The sequence below is a fragment of the Anomaloglossus baeobatrachus genome, chromosome 2 (assembly GCF_048569485.1).
Source record: "Anomaloglossus baeobatrachus isolate aAnoBae1 chromosome 2, aAnoBae1.hap1, whole genome shotgun sequence".
In the NCBI taxonomy this organism is placed as follows: domain Eukaryota; kingdom Metazoa; phylum Chordata; class Amphibia; order Anura; family Aromobatidae; genus Anomaloglossus; species Anomaloglossus baeobatrachus.
In genome coordinates, this window is record NC_134354.1 from 756,864,961 (window position 1) to 756,881,996 (window position 17,036).

At 45.8% G+C, this 17,036-nt stretch overlaps 1 protein-coding gene across 2 annotated transcripts in view; it reads left to right on the plus strand.

Annotated features, from left to right (window-relative positions):
• The window catches only part of MTMR2 (myotubularin related protein 2), a 77,082-nt gene that overhangs the window by 35,862 nt on the left and 24,184 nt on the right, over positions 1 to 17,036 (plus strand). For both annotated transcript variants that reach the window (XM_075337487.1, XM_075337486.1), the window contains exons 8-12: positions 6,047 to 6,196; positions 10,127 to 10,315; positions 10,859 to 11,044; positions 12,897 to 13,103; positions 13,191 to 13,283. In XM_075337487.1, the coding sequence (XP_075193602.1) occupies positions 6,047 to 6,196; positions 10,127 to 10,315; positions 10,859 to 11,044; positions 12,897 to 13,103; positions 13,191 to 13,283 (825 nt within the window). The remainder of the gene's footprint in view (positions 1 to 6,046; positions 6,197 to 10,126; positions 10,316 to 10,858; positions 11,045 to 12,896; positions 13,104 to 13,190; positions 13,284 to 17,036) is intronic.

Below are 17,036 nucleotides of genomic sequence, written 5' to 3' on the forward strand. Positions count from 1 at the left end.
ACGGTTCCTTCCGGCCCATCCTGGATCTCAAGCTTCTCAACAAGCATGTTCAGGTGCGGCACTTTCGCATGGAATCTCTGAGATCGGTCATTGCCTCAATGACCCAAGGAGATTTTCTGGCATCCATCGACATCAGAGATGCCTATCTGCATGTGCCTATTGCGGTTTCACACCAGCGTTGGCTACGCTTTGCAATCGGAGAGGAACATTTCCAATTCGTGGCTCTCCCCTTCGGCTTAGCCACGGCCCCTCGAGTATTCACCAAGGTCATGGCAGCAGTGGTTGCGGTTCTGCACCTCCAGGGGTTGGCAGTGATTCCTTACCTGGACGACCTTCTAGTCAAGGCCTCATCCAGTGCAGACTGCCAACGGAGTGTCTCACTCACGCTCGCCACGCTCGTTCAGTTCGGGTGGCTTGTCAACCTGCCCAAGTCCACTCTGACCCCGACCCAGGTGCTTCTTTACCTAGGGATGCAATTCGAGACTCTGCCGGCACTTGTCAAGTTGCCCTTAGTCAAACAGCAGTCCCTTCGTCTGGCGGTGCGCTCTCTGCTGAGGCGCCGCCGTCATTCCATCAGACACCTCATGCAGGTGCTAGGTCAGATGGTGGCATCAATGGAAGCGGTTCCCTTTGCCCAGTTCCATCTGCGTCCCCTGCAGCTGGACATTCTCCGCTGTTGGGACAAGCGGGTCTCTTCCTTGCACAGGCTGGTGGTTCTGTCGTCACAGACCAGGAGCTCCCTTCAGTGGTGGCTTCGGCCCCTCTCTCTGTCTCAGGGACGCTCCTTCCTGACTCCGTCCTGGGTGATCCTCACCACGGATGCCAGCCTCTCCGGTTGGGGAGCAGTATTTCTCCATCACCGAGCACAGGGCACTTGGACTCCGTCCGAATCAGCCCTCTCGATCAATGTGCTGGAGATCAGAGCTGTGTTTCTAGCTTTCCTAGCCTTTCACCACCTGTTGGCGGGCAGGCACATTCGAGTTCAGTCGGACAACGCGACAGCGGTTGCCTACATCAATCACCAGGGCGGGACTCACAGCCGTCTGGCGATGTTGGAGGTTCAACGAATCCTCCAGTGGACGGAGGACTCCAAGTCCACCATATCTGCAGTCCACATCCCAGGCGTGGAAAACTGGGAGGCCGATTATCTCAGCCGTCAAACCGTGGACAGCGGCGAGTGGGCCCTGCATCCGTCAGTGTTCAGATCAATCTGCCGCAAGTGGGGCACTCCGGAAGTGGATCTAATGGCATCCCGGCACAACAACAAGGTTCCGGTTTACATGGCTCGCTCTCACGATCCTCAGGCCTTCGCAGCGGACGCACTGGTTCAAGATTGGTCTCAGTTCCGCCTGGCCTATGTGTTTCCCCCTCTAGCTCTCTTGCCCAGGGTTCTGCGCAAGATCGGAATGGAGGGCCGTCGAGTCGTAATCATTGCTCCGGACTGGCCCAGGCGAGCTTGGTACCCAGACCTGCTCCGTCTGTCCGTAGGGGTGCCGTGGCACCTCCCGGACCGCCCAGACCTTCTCTCTCAAGGTCCGTTCTTCCGCCAGAATTCTGCGGCTCTCAGATTGACGGCGTGGCTCTTGAGTCCTGGATCCTGACGGCTTCAGGCATTCCCTCTGAGGTCATCTCCACTATGACTCAGTCTCGGAAGTCTTCCTCGGCCAAGATTTACCACAGGACTTGGAGGATTTTCCTGTCCTGGTGTCGCTCTTCCGGCCATGCCCCTTGGCCGTTCTCCTTGCCGACCATCCTGTCTTTTCTACAGTCCGGTCTACAGCTAGGACTGTCCCTCAATTCCCTCAAGGGACAGGTGTCGGCTCTGTCGGTATTGTTCCAGCGGCGTATCGCCCGACTGGCTCAGGTGCGCACCTTCATGCAGGGCGCATCTCACATCATTCCTCCTTACCGGCGGCCCTTGGATCCCTGGGACCTTAATCTGGTCCTCACGGCCTTACAGGAACCCCCCTTTGAGCCTCTCAGGGAGGTTCCTTTGTTTAGACTTTCACAGAAAGTTGTTTTTCTGGTGGCCATAACTTCTCTCAGGAGAGTTTCTGATTTGGCTGCGCTCTCTTCGGAATCCCCCTTTTTGGTGTTTCACCAAGACAAGGTGGTTCTTCGACCGACTCCGGACTTTCTCCCTAAGGTGGTGTCTCCTTTCCACCTTAACCAGGACATTTCATTGCCTTCTCTTTGTCCGGCCCCTGTGCATCGCTTTGAGAAGGCGTTGCATTCCTTAGATTTGGTGCGGGCGCTCCGAATCTATGTGTCACGCACCGCCGTTTTTAGGCGGTGCACCTCACTTTTTGTGCTAACCACTGGTCAGCGCAAGGGTCTCGCTGCTTCTAAACCGACCCTAGCTCGTTGGATCAGGTCGGCTATCACCGATGCCTACCAGTGTTCTCAGGTGCCTCCTCCGCCAGGGATTAAGGCGCACTCGACCAGAGCTGTCGGTGCCTCCTGGGCTTTCAGGCACCAGGCTACGGCTCAGCAGGTTTGTCAGGCTGCCACGTGGTCCAGTCTGCACACTTTTTCGAAGCACTACCAAGTGCATGCTCATGCTTCGGCAGATGCGAGCTTGGGCAGATGCGTTCTTCAGGCGGCTGTCGCCCATTTGTGAAGTTAGGTTTTGCCTACTTCTCAGTTTGGTTTATTTCCCACCCATGGACTGCTTTGGAACGTCCCATGGTTTGGGTCTCCCATAAGGAACGATGAAGAAAAAGAGAATTTTGTTTACTTACCGTAAATTCTTTTTCTTATAGTTCCGACATGGGAGACCCAGCACCCTCCCTGTTGCCTGTTGGCAGTTTTTTGTTCCGTGTGTTTCACCGGCTGTTGTTAGTAGGACAAGGACAAAGAACAAGAGGCGATCAAATAGGTCTATTTATTTTTATTATTAATAAAAGTGCGGACAGGTGAGGGGAGTCAAACCCGGTATACATCACTACAGTTCTCATGCACCAATTGTGCAAGGCATTATATAGAGTCAAGGTTGTAAACACATATGTACCCTCAAAAATACAATCTGCATAGGGTATGAAATATTTATTCATCAAATATCCCTTACTGATTTACTGGACTCACTCATCCATACATGCACACACAGAGAGTACAATGTTATAGATACAGTGAAGGCCACATGAACTACTCCAAGCTCAAACATGGACCACGTGCCCAGAGGATAAAATATGAGACCACTATCCATAAATCGCTATGTCGAAAAGGCATCAATGTCCATAAAGTACAATATAAATCTTAATATCTTTATATGCACATGGTGACCATATGTAATCAAAGGGTCACGTAAATGATTCCAGGTACAGAACATGGAGCAGTCCATAGAATGATGGCACAATCACTTAATTAGTGAGCAAAAAATTACATGCTCAGCAAAAAAAATAGGACTTCCATATAATACTGAGAAAATGGTGGTCAAAATGACCAAATGCTCAATATCCATAAAATACATGAACTACTCCAGGCTCAAAACATGGAACACGTGCCCAGAAAACATAAGACCATTCTCCATAGATCACTATATCGAAAAGGCATCAATGTCCATTGATTACCATATAAACCTCAATTATCCTTATATGTATATGGTGACCATAAAAAGATCACATAAGTGGTTCCAGGTACAGAACATGGAGCAGTCCATGAAATGATGGCACAAACACACAGAAAATCCTTCATCCACTGATACAGTGTACGGAGGATAAGGTGTATAGGATAAGGGCACTATTTATATATTGGTGAGCAAAAATTCCATGCTCAGCAATGGAGTGGAACTTCCATATAGTACTGAAATAGTGATGGTTACAAAGAACAGTGCTCAATATCCATACAATGCAGGAGTTATAACTCCAATAATCCTCACATGCACACAAGCGGATTCAAGAATTGTATATAATGAAAATACCACATGGGTTTTTCCAAGCTTGGGTCATAGAACACATGACAATCCATGGACTCGTAGCAATATAATATCCATCATTCACTCATGTGGTGCACAGGGCACGAGCACCGCCCAGAACCAATTGTGCAGAAGACAGGCACATATGATAAACAACAATTCAAGACTTACATGTTACTCAGAGATGACGAAGGTTTACACCGCATTGGGCGCATTCCACTGCAGTTATTGCCATCTCTGAGTAACATGTAAGTCTTGAATTGTTGTTTATCATATGTGCCTGTCTTCTGCACAATTGGTTCTGGGCGGTGCTCGTGCCCTGTGCACCACATGAGTGAATGATGGATATTATATTGCTACGAGTCCATGGATTGTCATGTGTTCTATGACCCAAGCTTGGAAAAACCCATGTGGTATTTTCATTATATACAATTCTTGAATCCGCTTGTGTGCATGTGAGGATTATTGGAGTTATAACTCCTGCATTGTATGGATATTGAGCACTGTTCTTTGTAACCATCACTATTTCAGTACTATATGGAAGTTCCACTCCATTGCTGAGCATGGAATTTTTGCTCACCAATATATAAATAGTGCCCTTATCCTATACACCTTATCCTCCGTACACTGTATCAGTGGATGAAGGATTTTCTGTGTGTTTGTGCCATCATTTCATGGACTGCTCCATGTTCTGTACCTGGAACCACTTATGTGATCTTTTTATGGTCACCATATACATATAAGGATAATTGAGGTTTATATGGTAATCAATGGACATTGATGCCTTTTCGATATAGTGATCTATGGAGAATGGTCTTATGTTTTCTGGGCACGTGTTCCATGTTTTGAGCCTGGAGTAGTTCATGTATTTTATGGATATTGAGCATTTGGTCATTTTGACCACCATTTTCTCAGTATTATATGGAAGTCCTATTTTTTTGCTGAGCATGTAATTTTTTGCTCACTAATTAAGTGATTGTGCCATCATTCTATGGACTGCTCCATGTTCTGTACCTGGAATCATTTACGTGACCCTTTGATTACATATGGTCACCATGTGCATATAAAGATATTAAGATTTATATTGTACTTTATGGACATTGATGCCTTTTCGACATAGCGATTTATGGATAGTGGTCTCATATTTTATCCTCTGGGCACGTGGTCCATGTTTGAGCTTGGAGTAGTTCATGTGGCCTTCACTGTATCTATAACATTGTACTCTCTGTGTGTGCATGTATGGATGAGTGAGTCCAGTAAATCAGTAAGGGATATTTGATGAATAAATATTTCATACCCTATGCAGATTGTATTTTTGAGGGTACATATGTGTTTACAACCTTGACTCTATATAATGCCTTGCACAATTGGTGCATGATAACTGTAGTGATGTATACCGGGTTTGACTCCCCTCACCTGTCCGCACTTTTATTAATAATAAAAATAAATAGACCTATTTGATCGCCTCTTGTTCTTTGTCCTTGTCTTATTGTAATAGCGATTTGGTCTTATATTGTGGTCCTTATTCTGCATAATATATTACATTGTGCTGACTATTTATTATCGTTATGCAGAATCTATGTATGCCATTTCTTATTCTACTGTTGTTAGTAGACAGAGTTCCGGTCTTTCCGAGTTTTACTCTATCTCTACTTATGGGTGGATGTCCTCCTTCAGCTTTTGCACTGAACTGGTTAGATTGTCATCCAGGGGGTGTATATAGCCCGGAGGGAGGAGCTACACGTTTGAGTGTAGTACTTTGTGTGTCCTCCGGAGGCAGAAGCTATACACCCATGGTTTGGGTCTCCCATGTCGGAACTATAAGAAAAAGAATTTACGGTAAGTAAACAAAATTCTCTTTTTTCACTGATGTGTGAAACAGACCTAACACAGATTTACAAAATTTGGGAACAATATTTGAGAGAAAAAGGCCTTTTGGGCACATAGAAAAAAAGTCTTAGATCTTAGAGTTCAGCTCATGAAGAATGGGAGCAAAAACAAAAGTGTTGGGTTTTTATTTTTGTTTAGCATATATATATATATATCTATAGGGATACATTTTAGAACTTTATTTCAAATAATTTTTTTGAACTTTTCATGGGTACAGTGATTATTTTCTACCTTCTTTTGCAGGGTGTACCCAATGAAAGCTGGAGAATCTCCAGACTGAATGATCGTTACGAGCTATGTGACAGCTATCCTGCAGCTCTGGTCGTTCCAGTGACGATGTCTGATGACGAATTACGGAGGGTGGCTGCATTCAGAGCCAAAGATCGGATCCCTGTGTGTAGATACGTATAATACTGAATGGGATGAGGGGATTTTTAAGAGGGAGTTTTAGGGTTACGTTGCTCCACACACATTTTCAGCAGATTTTCTGCAGTGGATTTTGCTATAAATCCCGAGGCAAATCAGCATCAAAATTTCCTCCTATAGAATCCACTTTTTAACATGCAGATTTGCCATGATTTTCCCTATGCAATGCAAATAATGAAATCCGCACCAAAAATCAAAGGTCAGTTTCCACTACGTCAATTTCCACTACGGAAATAAGATTTGGTTCTAAGATAAGACGCTGCTGATTTTCCACATGCAAATTTGGACAGAAAGTTTGTAGCATATTCGACATGTATGAATGTACACAGAGAAGACCAAAGGAATCTCCACCCTATGTTATCTGAGCATTGCTCTACGTTTTCTTTTTATCAGGAACTCTGTCGCCATACTGGATGAAAAGTGTATGTAACCTAAGAGCAATATACCAGACCATCTTAGAGCTTGTTCAGAAAAGAGTACCATATGTACCTAAGTCTACCACAAAAAAATGGGAAAACTTATTGACTCGAGTATAAGCCCAGGATTATAAGATGCACCCCAAATTTAGAGAAGGAAAATTAAAAAAAATAACTTTTAATGTTAAAATGGGGGTGCGTCTTATAATCTGGATAAAGCTTACTGGGTCGGCGCAGCAGAGCAGTGCCACAGGATGGAGGGTCGACGGTATTGTGGTTCAGGGCTGTTGCAGCGGTGTGGCGGCTCTTGAGGGTTGGCGATACCTGGGGCTCATGGGTGTCACAGCGGGCTGCATTGAGCTGGCCAACTACGTGCAGGCACCATTGAGCCGGCCGGCGGTTGACCTAATAGATTTCAAGAAAATGGCCGCAGAAGTGGCGCTTGCACAGATTGAAATATCGGAGAGCCAAGATCTCAATCTGCGCATGCGCCGCTTCTGCAGCCATTTTCTTGACGTCTATTGCATCAACCGCTGGCCGGCTCAACGGAGCCCGCAGCCTACCGGCCGGCTCAATCGTGCCCACCCTGACCCCCGGTATTGCCAGCCCTCAAGATCTGCTACACAGCTGCAACAGCCCCGAACCACAGTATCGCCGACCCTCTGTCTTCTGACCCTGCTCTGCCAGGCCGACCCAGTAAGCTTTATCCGGATTATAAGACGCTTTCCCATTTCCCCCCTAGTTTTGGAAGTCTTATGAGCTGATGAAGATCTGTAGTTCCTAGTCTAGGTTAGCCGTCACATCCACAGCTTATTTTCCTCATTCAAAAGATGTCAGCTGGCAATTTGGAAAAGAACTCCCATAACAGAGATACATGTAGGACTGACTGCCACCGCCACAACCAGAGTTTTTAGGTCCTGTTGAGCCTTCTCCACCCACAGCATGTGCGACATCACCAGCTTCTGGGCTGACTTCAAAGCTAGCAGATCGTATGCTCAACGACTGCTCCTCTCCTTATCACAGATGTGAACACTCTCTTCCTCTGATGACGTCACCTCATCGTCACCCGGATTTGGTTCCCAGGTCTTGTCCATCATCATTTGTGACTCGGCTGGTAGTTACGGCTTTGTGGGAAATGCCTTGAGCTCCTTGCTCTCCACCTGCTTCTCACCTCTACGTTTGCCCTCAGTCAGAGTGTCACTTCAATCCACCTCAGCTGCTAATACCCCTTGCACCACAGCTGACCGAGCCACCGACACACATAAGTGTTTGAATTCTGTCCTCCATCTCCTTTGGCCTCATGTACAAAGACTGACTGTTCCTGTTAGTCTCGTCCAATAAAACAGTTTCCTAATGAGTCTCCTTAGCCCCTGGGGTGCTGTGGGTTAGGCGATTAGATGGCAGAAGGTATAAAGGTGTCATTGACAGAACTAAAAGTCTACTATGTAAAAAAATTACCTTTTAGCAGCATACTGTGTAGAACACTGACTCAAACTGACGGTGTCACTATCAGAGGTAACATCACTATCAGAGGTAACATCATCAAGTAATTTGACATTTATCAAACCACATCCTCCACTTCCTCTCCCTAAAAAGGCTTGCCGGGGACAAAGAAAGCCAAATGTGACTTGCGTTTGGTATTACTACTGCCTGGGTACGTAGTGCCAGTGGTGTTGGGGGTGCTGCTGCTTGCAGCTCGCACATTCTTATTGCCTGATGCCATAATATATTTTTAACTTTTACTATACATTATCCTGTCCATTGACATTTTTTCTTTAACTATACCTTTTTTATTCCTCTATAATTAACTTTTGTCACTGTTTTCAACCACAATGCACCCTTCACCGGAAGGACTGAAAAAGAAATGGTAGGTATGGTCCAAAGTAAACAGCAGCAACAGCCGTCCGCAGTATTGGTGTGTGGTGTATGGATGTCATATTTAACTAATAAAGCAGGTGTACAAAAAAAAACAAACAAAAAACCATGGCATGCACATTTGGAGTTTTTTTTTAATTTCTAGTTTTCAACACAATTATTCACTGCTTTCCTAAAAGGAATGTACAAGAAATGCTTCTTACACGTCCAAAAAACAGCAGAGGCAGCAGGCCGCAGTATTGGTGTGTATGTACATAAAATTAAAGTAGTATAACAAGAGGGAAAAAACCCAGCACAGTAGATTGTAATGCACACACTGTCAGGCAGACACTGAGTTGAAGAATGAAAAAGAAGTTTAATTGTTGCAGCAGCTGCAAGATGCACTATAAATATGTTCACTCTTGTGATCACTGCTGCTATTCTTCATTCTTTTTCTTTCTCTTTTTCTCTCTTGCTTCTTTCCTTTTTTTCTTTCTCTCGTTCTTTTTATATCTTTCTCTTTTTGTTTCTCTCTTTTTTGCAATTTTTCTTTTTCTGTTTTTTCTCTTTTTTTTTCTTTCTCTTCGTTCTTTCTTTCTCTTCTTTCTTTTTTACTCTTTTTTTATTTACTTTTTTTCTCTTTTTCTTTGTTTTTCTTTCTATCTATTTCTCTTTTCTCTCTCTTTTTCTCTTTCTTTTTCTTTTTAGAGCTTTTCTATTTTTGTTATTTCTTTGTTTTCTTTCTCTTTCTTTGCTTTTTCTCTTAATTTTTTTTCTTTACTTTTCTTTCTTTTTTTCTCTTTTTTGCTTTTTCTTTATTTTTTTCTTTCCTTTTCTTTTTTTTGCTTTTTCTTTCTCTTTGTTTTCTATTTCTCTTTTTTCCTTTCCTCTTTTTTTCTTTGCTTTTTTTCTCTCTATTTTGTTCTTTCTCCTTTTCTTTCTTTTTCTCCTTTCTTTTTTTGTTTTCTATTTCTTTTTTTTCCTTTCCTCTTTTTTTTCCTTTCCTCTTTTTTTCTTTGTTTTCTTTTTTTTTTTTTGCTTTCTTCCTCTTTATTTTTTTTCTCCTTTTCTTTCTTTTTTCCTCTTTTTTTTCTTTCTTTCGCTTTGTTTTCTTTCTTTTTCGTCTTTTTTCTTTCTTTCTTTCTTTTTCTCTCTCTCCTCTTCTCCTTCCCCCAATCCATTGAATCTCTGTATTACTCCCTTATATTCTCAGACTAGACCAATCTTCACTACTGCTGTTGCACATCACACACTATCTGTTGAATTTGCTTTCTAGTCACTACGAGCTTCCACCTCAGATGTATGTAATTTCCCTGTCTGCTGACCATGGTAGAGGGATATAACAGATAGAAAGGAACAGTACACGTAAAATCTGTCAAAAATCTCATAAATTCTGACAACCCATGGTTGTACGTACATTTGACTTGTACAGATACTAAAGAGGCGGTGCAGGACAAAGAGCTCACTCATGCCTGACCCTGGAGGTCTACACCAGGCATAACACACTGCATCCCCTTTGACTGGAGTGTTCCTTTAAATCACAGTATACCAACCTTACATATGTAATCAGAGTTATGTAAAGCCCCATGTTGTGTGATATTTGTAACAAAGATCCCTTCATTTTTAGGTTTTATCATGGATTCATCCGGAGACTCAGGCCACTATCGTACGGTGCAGCCAGCCGATGCCCGGCGTCAGTGGGAAAAGGTGTAAGGAGGATGAGAAGTATCTGCAGTCCATCATGGACGCCAACGCACAGTCCCACAAAATATTCATTTTCGATGCAAGACCTAGTGCTAACGCCATAGCCAGTAAGGTACGTCTCAGCTCACGATTTACCATTTTACTATCTATTTGATCATTTGGAACATGGGGGGGAAAAAAGCAAGTGTGGTGAAATAAAAACACAATTTCACAATTTTATTTTTTGAGGCTTTGTTTTTATGGTATTTATGGTGCAATGAAAATTACAAATGTAATTTTATATATAAAATTATTATTTATTATTATTTTCATTTTTTTTAATCCTCTAAGTAGACGTAAACCGCGAATAATCAGATTGCTTGCACTAAATATTGCAGTATATAGTAAAAATCACAGTCTCCCATGAAAGTCAGCCACAGGCTGGTCTTCACAGGAGCACCGCCATGGCAGGCACGCGGTCCTTCACCAGGCCATCCTGCTGCCATGTGACTACTTTGGCAGATATACGCTCGGAATGGCACCCTATACATTTTGAAATCTGCTGTCAGACATTGACCCTGGCATTTAAGGGTCAGCAACGGGAGCTCAGCTCTGCTCGCTGCTGTTGGAGGCAGATGATGGCTGTGTGTAATAACAAAATCTGTTTGTTCTGCAGTCAAAAGGTGGAGGGTTTGAGAGCGAGGATGCCTACCAGAACGCCGAGCTGGTCTTCCTAGAAATCCACAATATTCACGTCATGAGAGAGTCTCTGAGAAAGCTGAAGGAGATCTCGTATCCCATCATCCAGGAATCCCACTGGCTGTCAAACCTGGAGTCCACGCACTGGCTGGAACATATTAAGGTCGGGATTAAAGGGGGTCGCCCCATAAAAATTTGTCACTTCTCCACAATGATTGCTGGGAATACGACGGCTGGAGCCCTCACCCTTCACAAAAACGGGTTCATAGTCCTCTGGGCAAATGGATCGGAGGTGACCATGTGTGACCTCTGCTAATCAGGGCAGCACGGAGGCCCATCAAGGACACCATCTGCAAGGAGTTTGTATGTTCTCCCCGTGTTTCCGTGGGTTTCCTCCGGGATCTCCAATTTCCTCCCACACTCCAAAGACATACTAATAGGGAATTTAGATTGTGAGTTCCAATGGGGACAGTGTTGCCAATGTATGTATAGCGCTGCGGAATTAATAGCGCTATATAAATGAATAAATATTAGGGATGATCGAATACCTCAAATATTCGGCTTCGCGAATAGTTTCCGAATAGGTCGCCCCTATTCGACTATTCGCAAATATTCGATGCGCAATGTAAGTCTATGGGAAACCTGAATAACAACTATTCGACATTATTCGGGATTCCCATAAGGCCACTTTACACGCTGCGATATCGCTAGCGCGCGTACCCGCCCCCGTCGGTTGTGCGTCACGGGCAAATCGCTGCCCGTGGCGCACAACATCACTTACACCCGTCACACGGACTTACCTTCCCTGTGACGTCGCTGTGGCCGGTGAACCGCCTCCTTTCTAAGGGGGCGGTTCGTGCGGCGTCACAGCGAAGTCACACGGCAGCCGTCCAATAGAAGCGGAGGGGCGGAGATGAGCGGGACATAACATCCCGCCCACCTCCTTCCTTCCTCATAGCGGGCGGCTGCAGGTACGGTGATGTTCCTCGTTCCTGCGGTGTCACACATAGCAATGTGTGCTCCCGCAGGAACGAGGAACAACCTGCGTCCTGCAACTGAAACGATATTCAGGAAAGCAACAACGCGTCAACGATCAACGATAAGGTGAGTAATTTTGATAGTTAGCGGTCGTTCCTGCGTTTCACACGCAACGATGTTGCTAACGAGGCCGGATGTGCGTCACGAATTCCGTGACCCCAACGACATCTTGTTAGCGATGTCGTTGCGTGTAAAGCGGCCTATAGACTTACATTGCGCATCGAATATTCGAATAGCGGCGACCTATTCGAAAAATAGTCGCGAAGCGAAATATTTAAGGTATTCGATCATCCCTAATAAATATTATATTATTATTATTATAATTGCTGGAGGGCTTAACGACAGGGCACCCTTTACTCAACTTTTATCACTGAGCAACCTTATACCGAAAAAGAATCTAACTCGTACCCATTCAAAACCCCAATCCCTCCCCCAAGTCTTATGTGTAATTTAGGAAGAATGCAAAATTTTAAAATACCACTACATATTGGGATTGTTCACCTTTTGGAATCATTTTTATTTTTCTGTTACTTAAATGCATGTATTTGGGGCTAAAATTATTTTTCTTATTGGTTTCCATTAAAAAAATCGCACCATTTGCCTTTGTGGTGCACCATCTATTGTTGTCTGCAGAATGAGTTAACTGAGAATCGTCAGTGAGCTGGATGAGATGAGTTTTTCACTCTTTTATCTGTTTTTTGTTTTTTTTCCTGAGCTGATTTATTATTACAAACCAAAGACAAAGATGCAGGAAGACAATGAGCCTGTAAGAGCCAAATGATGCAAAATTTTTAGCAAACCAAATTGCAAAATGTTACTTTTTAACCCTATATTACATGCATTTACAGACAAAAATGACCAAAAAGTGGGCAAGCCCTCTGTATAAGTCCTGATTCTGTGAGCGCCCTCTAGTGGAAGGAGTGTAAAAAAAAAAAAAAAAAGTGAAATGACCGTGTAACATTTTGCTTACTTTCTAGTGCATAATGTCCAGCGCCCTGAGAATCGCTGACAAAGTGGAGTCGGGGAAGACATCGGTAGTGGTTCATTGCAGCGATGGCTGGGATCGCACCGCGCAGCTCACCTCGTTGGCTATGCTCATGCTTGATGGCTATTATCGGACCATCCGAGGGTTTGAAGTGCTGGTGGAGAAGGAATGGCTGAGCTTCGGGCATAAATTCTTCCTTGTGAGTGATAGTCTATCATTTTGCCTATAGCCCATCCGATTTTCCCAGGTAATCATTGCAGCCTGACAACTGCTTATCTCATTTTAGAGGGTCGGACATGGGAACAAGAATCATCCGGACGCCGACCGATCCCCGGTGTTCCTGCAGTTTATTGACTGTGTGTGGCAAATGACAAGACAGGTACAGTGCTTAGATAAAACACTTGGATCGGCTGAGGATACGTGTTTTCTCCCATAAAAACGGGGATAAGCAACTGGAGTAATCTCTGCAATTGCTCATCACCGAACAATCCAAGAATTGGGCATTTGGATATCAATGGGGAGAGAGGAGTAAGCCGCTGTCGGACATCTCAGGTGGCAGCTCACCTTTTCCCAGCATGTTTAAAGTCACCATGCCTAATTCTTCTCTCCATCCATATTATTAATCAGGGGAGACCTGGGATTTTCTCATATATTTTAGATGGTCAATTGGTCCCAATAAAATCAGCGGGATCGGCCAAATTGTCTAATAAGTAGTGATGAGCGGGATCGGGTCCAGCGGCCATGTTGGTAATAAGTGGCCTCAGGACAGGAACCCTACCAACCTGCTATGTCCCACGATCTATGTCACATATCTCTTGCTAGAAAGAGTAAGGCACACCAAGCACAATAGACCATGACTAAGGCACCTTTTCCGAAACGCGTCGGTTTTTGATGAGTGGATTACCGTAATTTTCGTTTTACAAGGCGCACCCCGAATTTAGAGAAAATAAAAAAGGTAAAAAAATAAATATGGCGTCCATCTTATAATCCGGTAGTGTCTTATCAAGGGGGGCGGCAGCGGTGGTGGAGCGGGGTCACAGGAGACAGGGGTGGTGGTGGTGTAGAGCAACATGGCAGGTGTGAGGTAGGAACATCCAGAAACTGTCGGCGGTGCAGGCTTTAAAGAAATGGCGCTCGGAGTCGGCCATGTGCGTATTGAGCTATCGGCTCAAGATCTCATCTGTGCACGTGCCACCTCTTGGCGCTATTTTCCTTAAGTCCACTGCTGGGAGATCAGTGGGCCGGAGGCGGCGCATGCGCAGATGATATCTTGAGCTGAGAGCTTCAATCTGCGCATGCGCCAACTCCAGGCGCCATTATTTAAAGCATCGCTGACATTTTAAGGATGGCCCCTGCCTCACCACCCGCAGCACAGTGCAAAGCCCGCAGCATTGCCCCTGTCTCTTGTGACCCCTCTCCACCACCCCAGTAAGCTACATTCGGCTTATAAGGCGCACCCCTCATTTTCCTCCCAAATTTTTGGGAGGAAAAGAGCGTCTTATAATCCGGAAAATACGGTATATTGTCTGTATGGCAATTTCTGTTTTTAAGATTTTTTCATAAAGTGAACTTTTTATTATGTATAGCCTATCTCACAGTAGGGTCTTATCCGGTAGAAAAATTGGTCTAAGTGAGGGGTATATTAATTGCTCCCCTCTTAGGGTCGTTTAACTCACAACCGAGGAATCAAGGTATGACAGCTGCTCAGATTAGAAGATCCCGCTGTGTAAAACAAGTGGTAGGAGGATAGGAGTATTCGTTTGTGCTGCTGGTATTAGAATCAAGAAATCCGGAGGACGTTGTACAGGATAGGACCTTGTGGTTAATTCTCAATGCAATTCAAAGTTGAAACAACTTCTTCATCGTATTGTGATTTTCCTAATCAAAAAGTTTGTTGTGAATGTCGTCTGTGTGGGTGCTGTTTTGGAGCGCCTTCTGGTGGCCAGGAATGGTAGTGAAGCGGAGTCCGAATCTGTGACTCAGACAGGTGTTGGCGTTAATTGGGAATTGAGGAAGTCCTATTGCAGACAAGCCTGGTGTATATAGGAGAGCACTTTTTGCCTTGCTGTTGCCAGTGATAGTTGAATTTTCCTCAGTCTCTGAACCTGGCTTGGAGTTCTGTCCTTCCCAGTTATCCTGTGGTAGACATCTGCAGATAAGTTTGCAAGTTTTTGCTTTGCTTCCTTGTTTACACCATAGGGTGTTTGTTTTCTTTGTCACTCCATTGGGAGACCCAGACAATTGGGTGTATAGCTTCTGCCTCCGGAGGCCACACAAAGTATTACACTTAAAAGTGTAAACCCCTCCCCTCTGCCTATACACCCCCCCGTGCATCACGGGCTCCTCAGTTTTTATGCTTTGTGTTGAAGGAGGCACACATGCACGCAAGCTCCACAATTTAGTCAGCAGCAGCTGCTGACTATATCGGATGGAAGAAAAGAGGGCCCATAACAGGGCCCCCGGCATGCTCCCTTCTCACCCCACTCTGGTCGGCGGTGCTGTTAAGGTTGAGGTACCCATTGCGGGTACAAAGGCTGGAGCCACATGCTGTTTTCCTTCCCCATCCCTTAGGGGCTCTGGGTGAAGTGGGATCCTAACCGGTCACCAGGCACTGGGACCGTGCTCCCTCCGCAGCCCCTGGGGGAATCTGCTGGACAGGAGACCGGGTATCGTCAGGGACAGGCCCTGCTCCTCTGAGGTACTCTGTGTCCCCTTGGGGACGGCGCATAGAGCGCCTGTCTAATGGACGCTGCAGCAGCTGCTGGTTGTGTTTGTGCGCCGGGACTACCGCGCTGACCGCGCTTGTTTGCCGGCCGCGCTTATAACTTTAGTCCCCGGCTTTTGCGGCCTAGTACCGCATATTCCCGCCCCCGGGCCTGCCAGTCAGGGGTAAGGGCGGGACGCTGCACTGGACGTCAGCGCTGAGGGCTGGAGCATACTTAGTATCCTCCTCCCCCCTCACTGAGCACCGTGGGGCACCAGATTCCCGCACTTTCTAAGGCACGCCCACGGCTCCCTCCTCCTCTCAGAACGCTGGCAGCCATTCCTATCAGCACTTCTGACGCTGGAGAACTTCAGAGACGAGCTCCACAGCTCTGGGAGGCCCAGGCAGGGAATCTGGTGGTCACACAAACGCTGAGGGCGGTCGGTAAGCCGCACCTGTTACTAGGTGCTTGCCCCCCTGGGTGCCGAAGTGTATATTTATATGCTTATATTGTATATATTTACTCTGTACGGCCGCACTATTGCTTTGGCTATATACCCTCTCTGATTGCTCTAAGAGGAGACAACAGCATGTCGTCCGCAAAAAGCAAGGGTGCCAAGGCACAGGCTTACTTTGCAACCTGTACCTCATGTGCGGCTATGCTACCTGCAGGTTCCACCTACCCTCATTGTGTGCAATGCTCGGCCCCTGTGACACTCACTCAGCCGGAGCCTCTGCCACTGGTGGGACCCTCGGCCCAGGTGGAACCACCTGCTGCCACTGTCCAGGTGACAGGGACAGAGTTTGCAGTATTCGCTGACAAACTTTCTGAGTCTATGGATAAATGGTCTGCTAGGATACTAGAAGCTTTGCAGTCCAGACCTGTAACACAGGCCCCGGGCACTGTTGAACCTTTTCACTCAGACCCCCCTCGGTCGGCGCAGCAAAGTGCTCCTGGGGCGACTCATAGGTCCCACGGTGAGGACTCTGACACGGACCGCAGTCCCAGACCGGCTAAGCGGGCTCGCCGGGAGCTTCCCTCGACTTCATCACAGTGTTCAGGGTCTCAGCATGAGGACTCTCTGGAGGATGAAGCGGAGGTGGCAGATCAGGGCTCTGATTCTGACGCCGCTCTCAACCTTGATACACCTGAAGGGGACGCCATAGTAAACGACCTTATAGCGTCCATCAATCAGGTGTTGGATCTTTCTCCTCCAACTCCTCAGATTGAGGAGTCAGCTTCTCAGCAGGAGAAATTCCATTTTAGGTTTCCCAAACGTACACGGAGTGCGTTTGTTGATCACTCCGACTTCAGAGATACAGTCCAGAAACACCGAGCTTTTCCAGATAAGCGCTTTACTAAGCGCCTTAATGACACACGTTATCCCTTCCCCCCTGACGTAGTCAAGGGTTGGGCTCCGTGTCCCA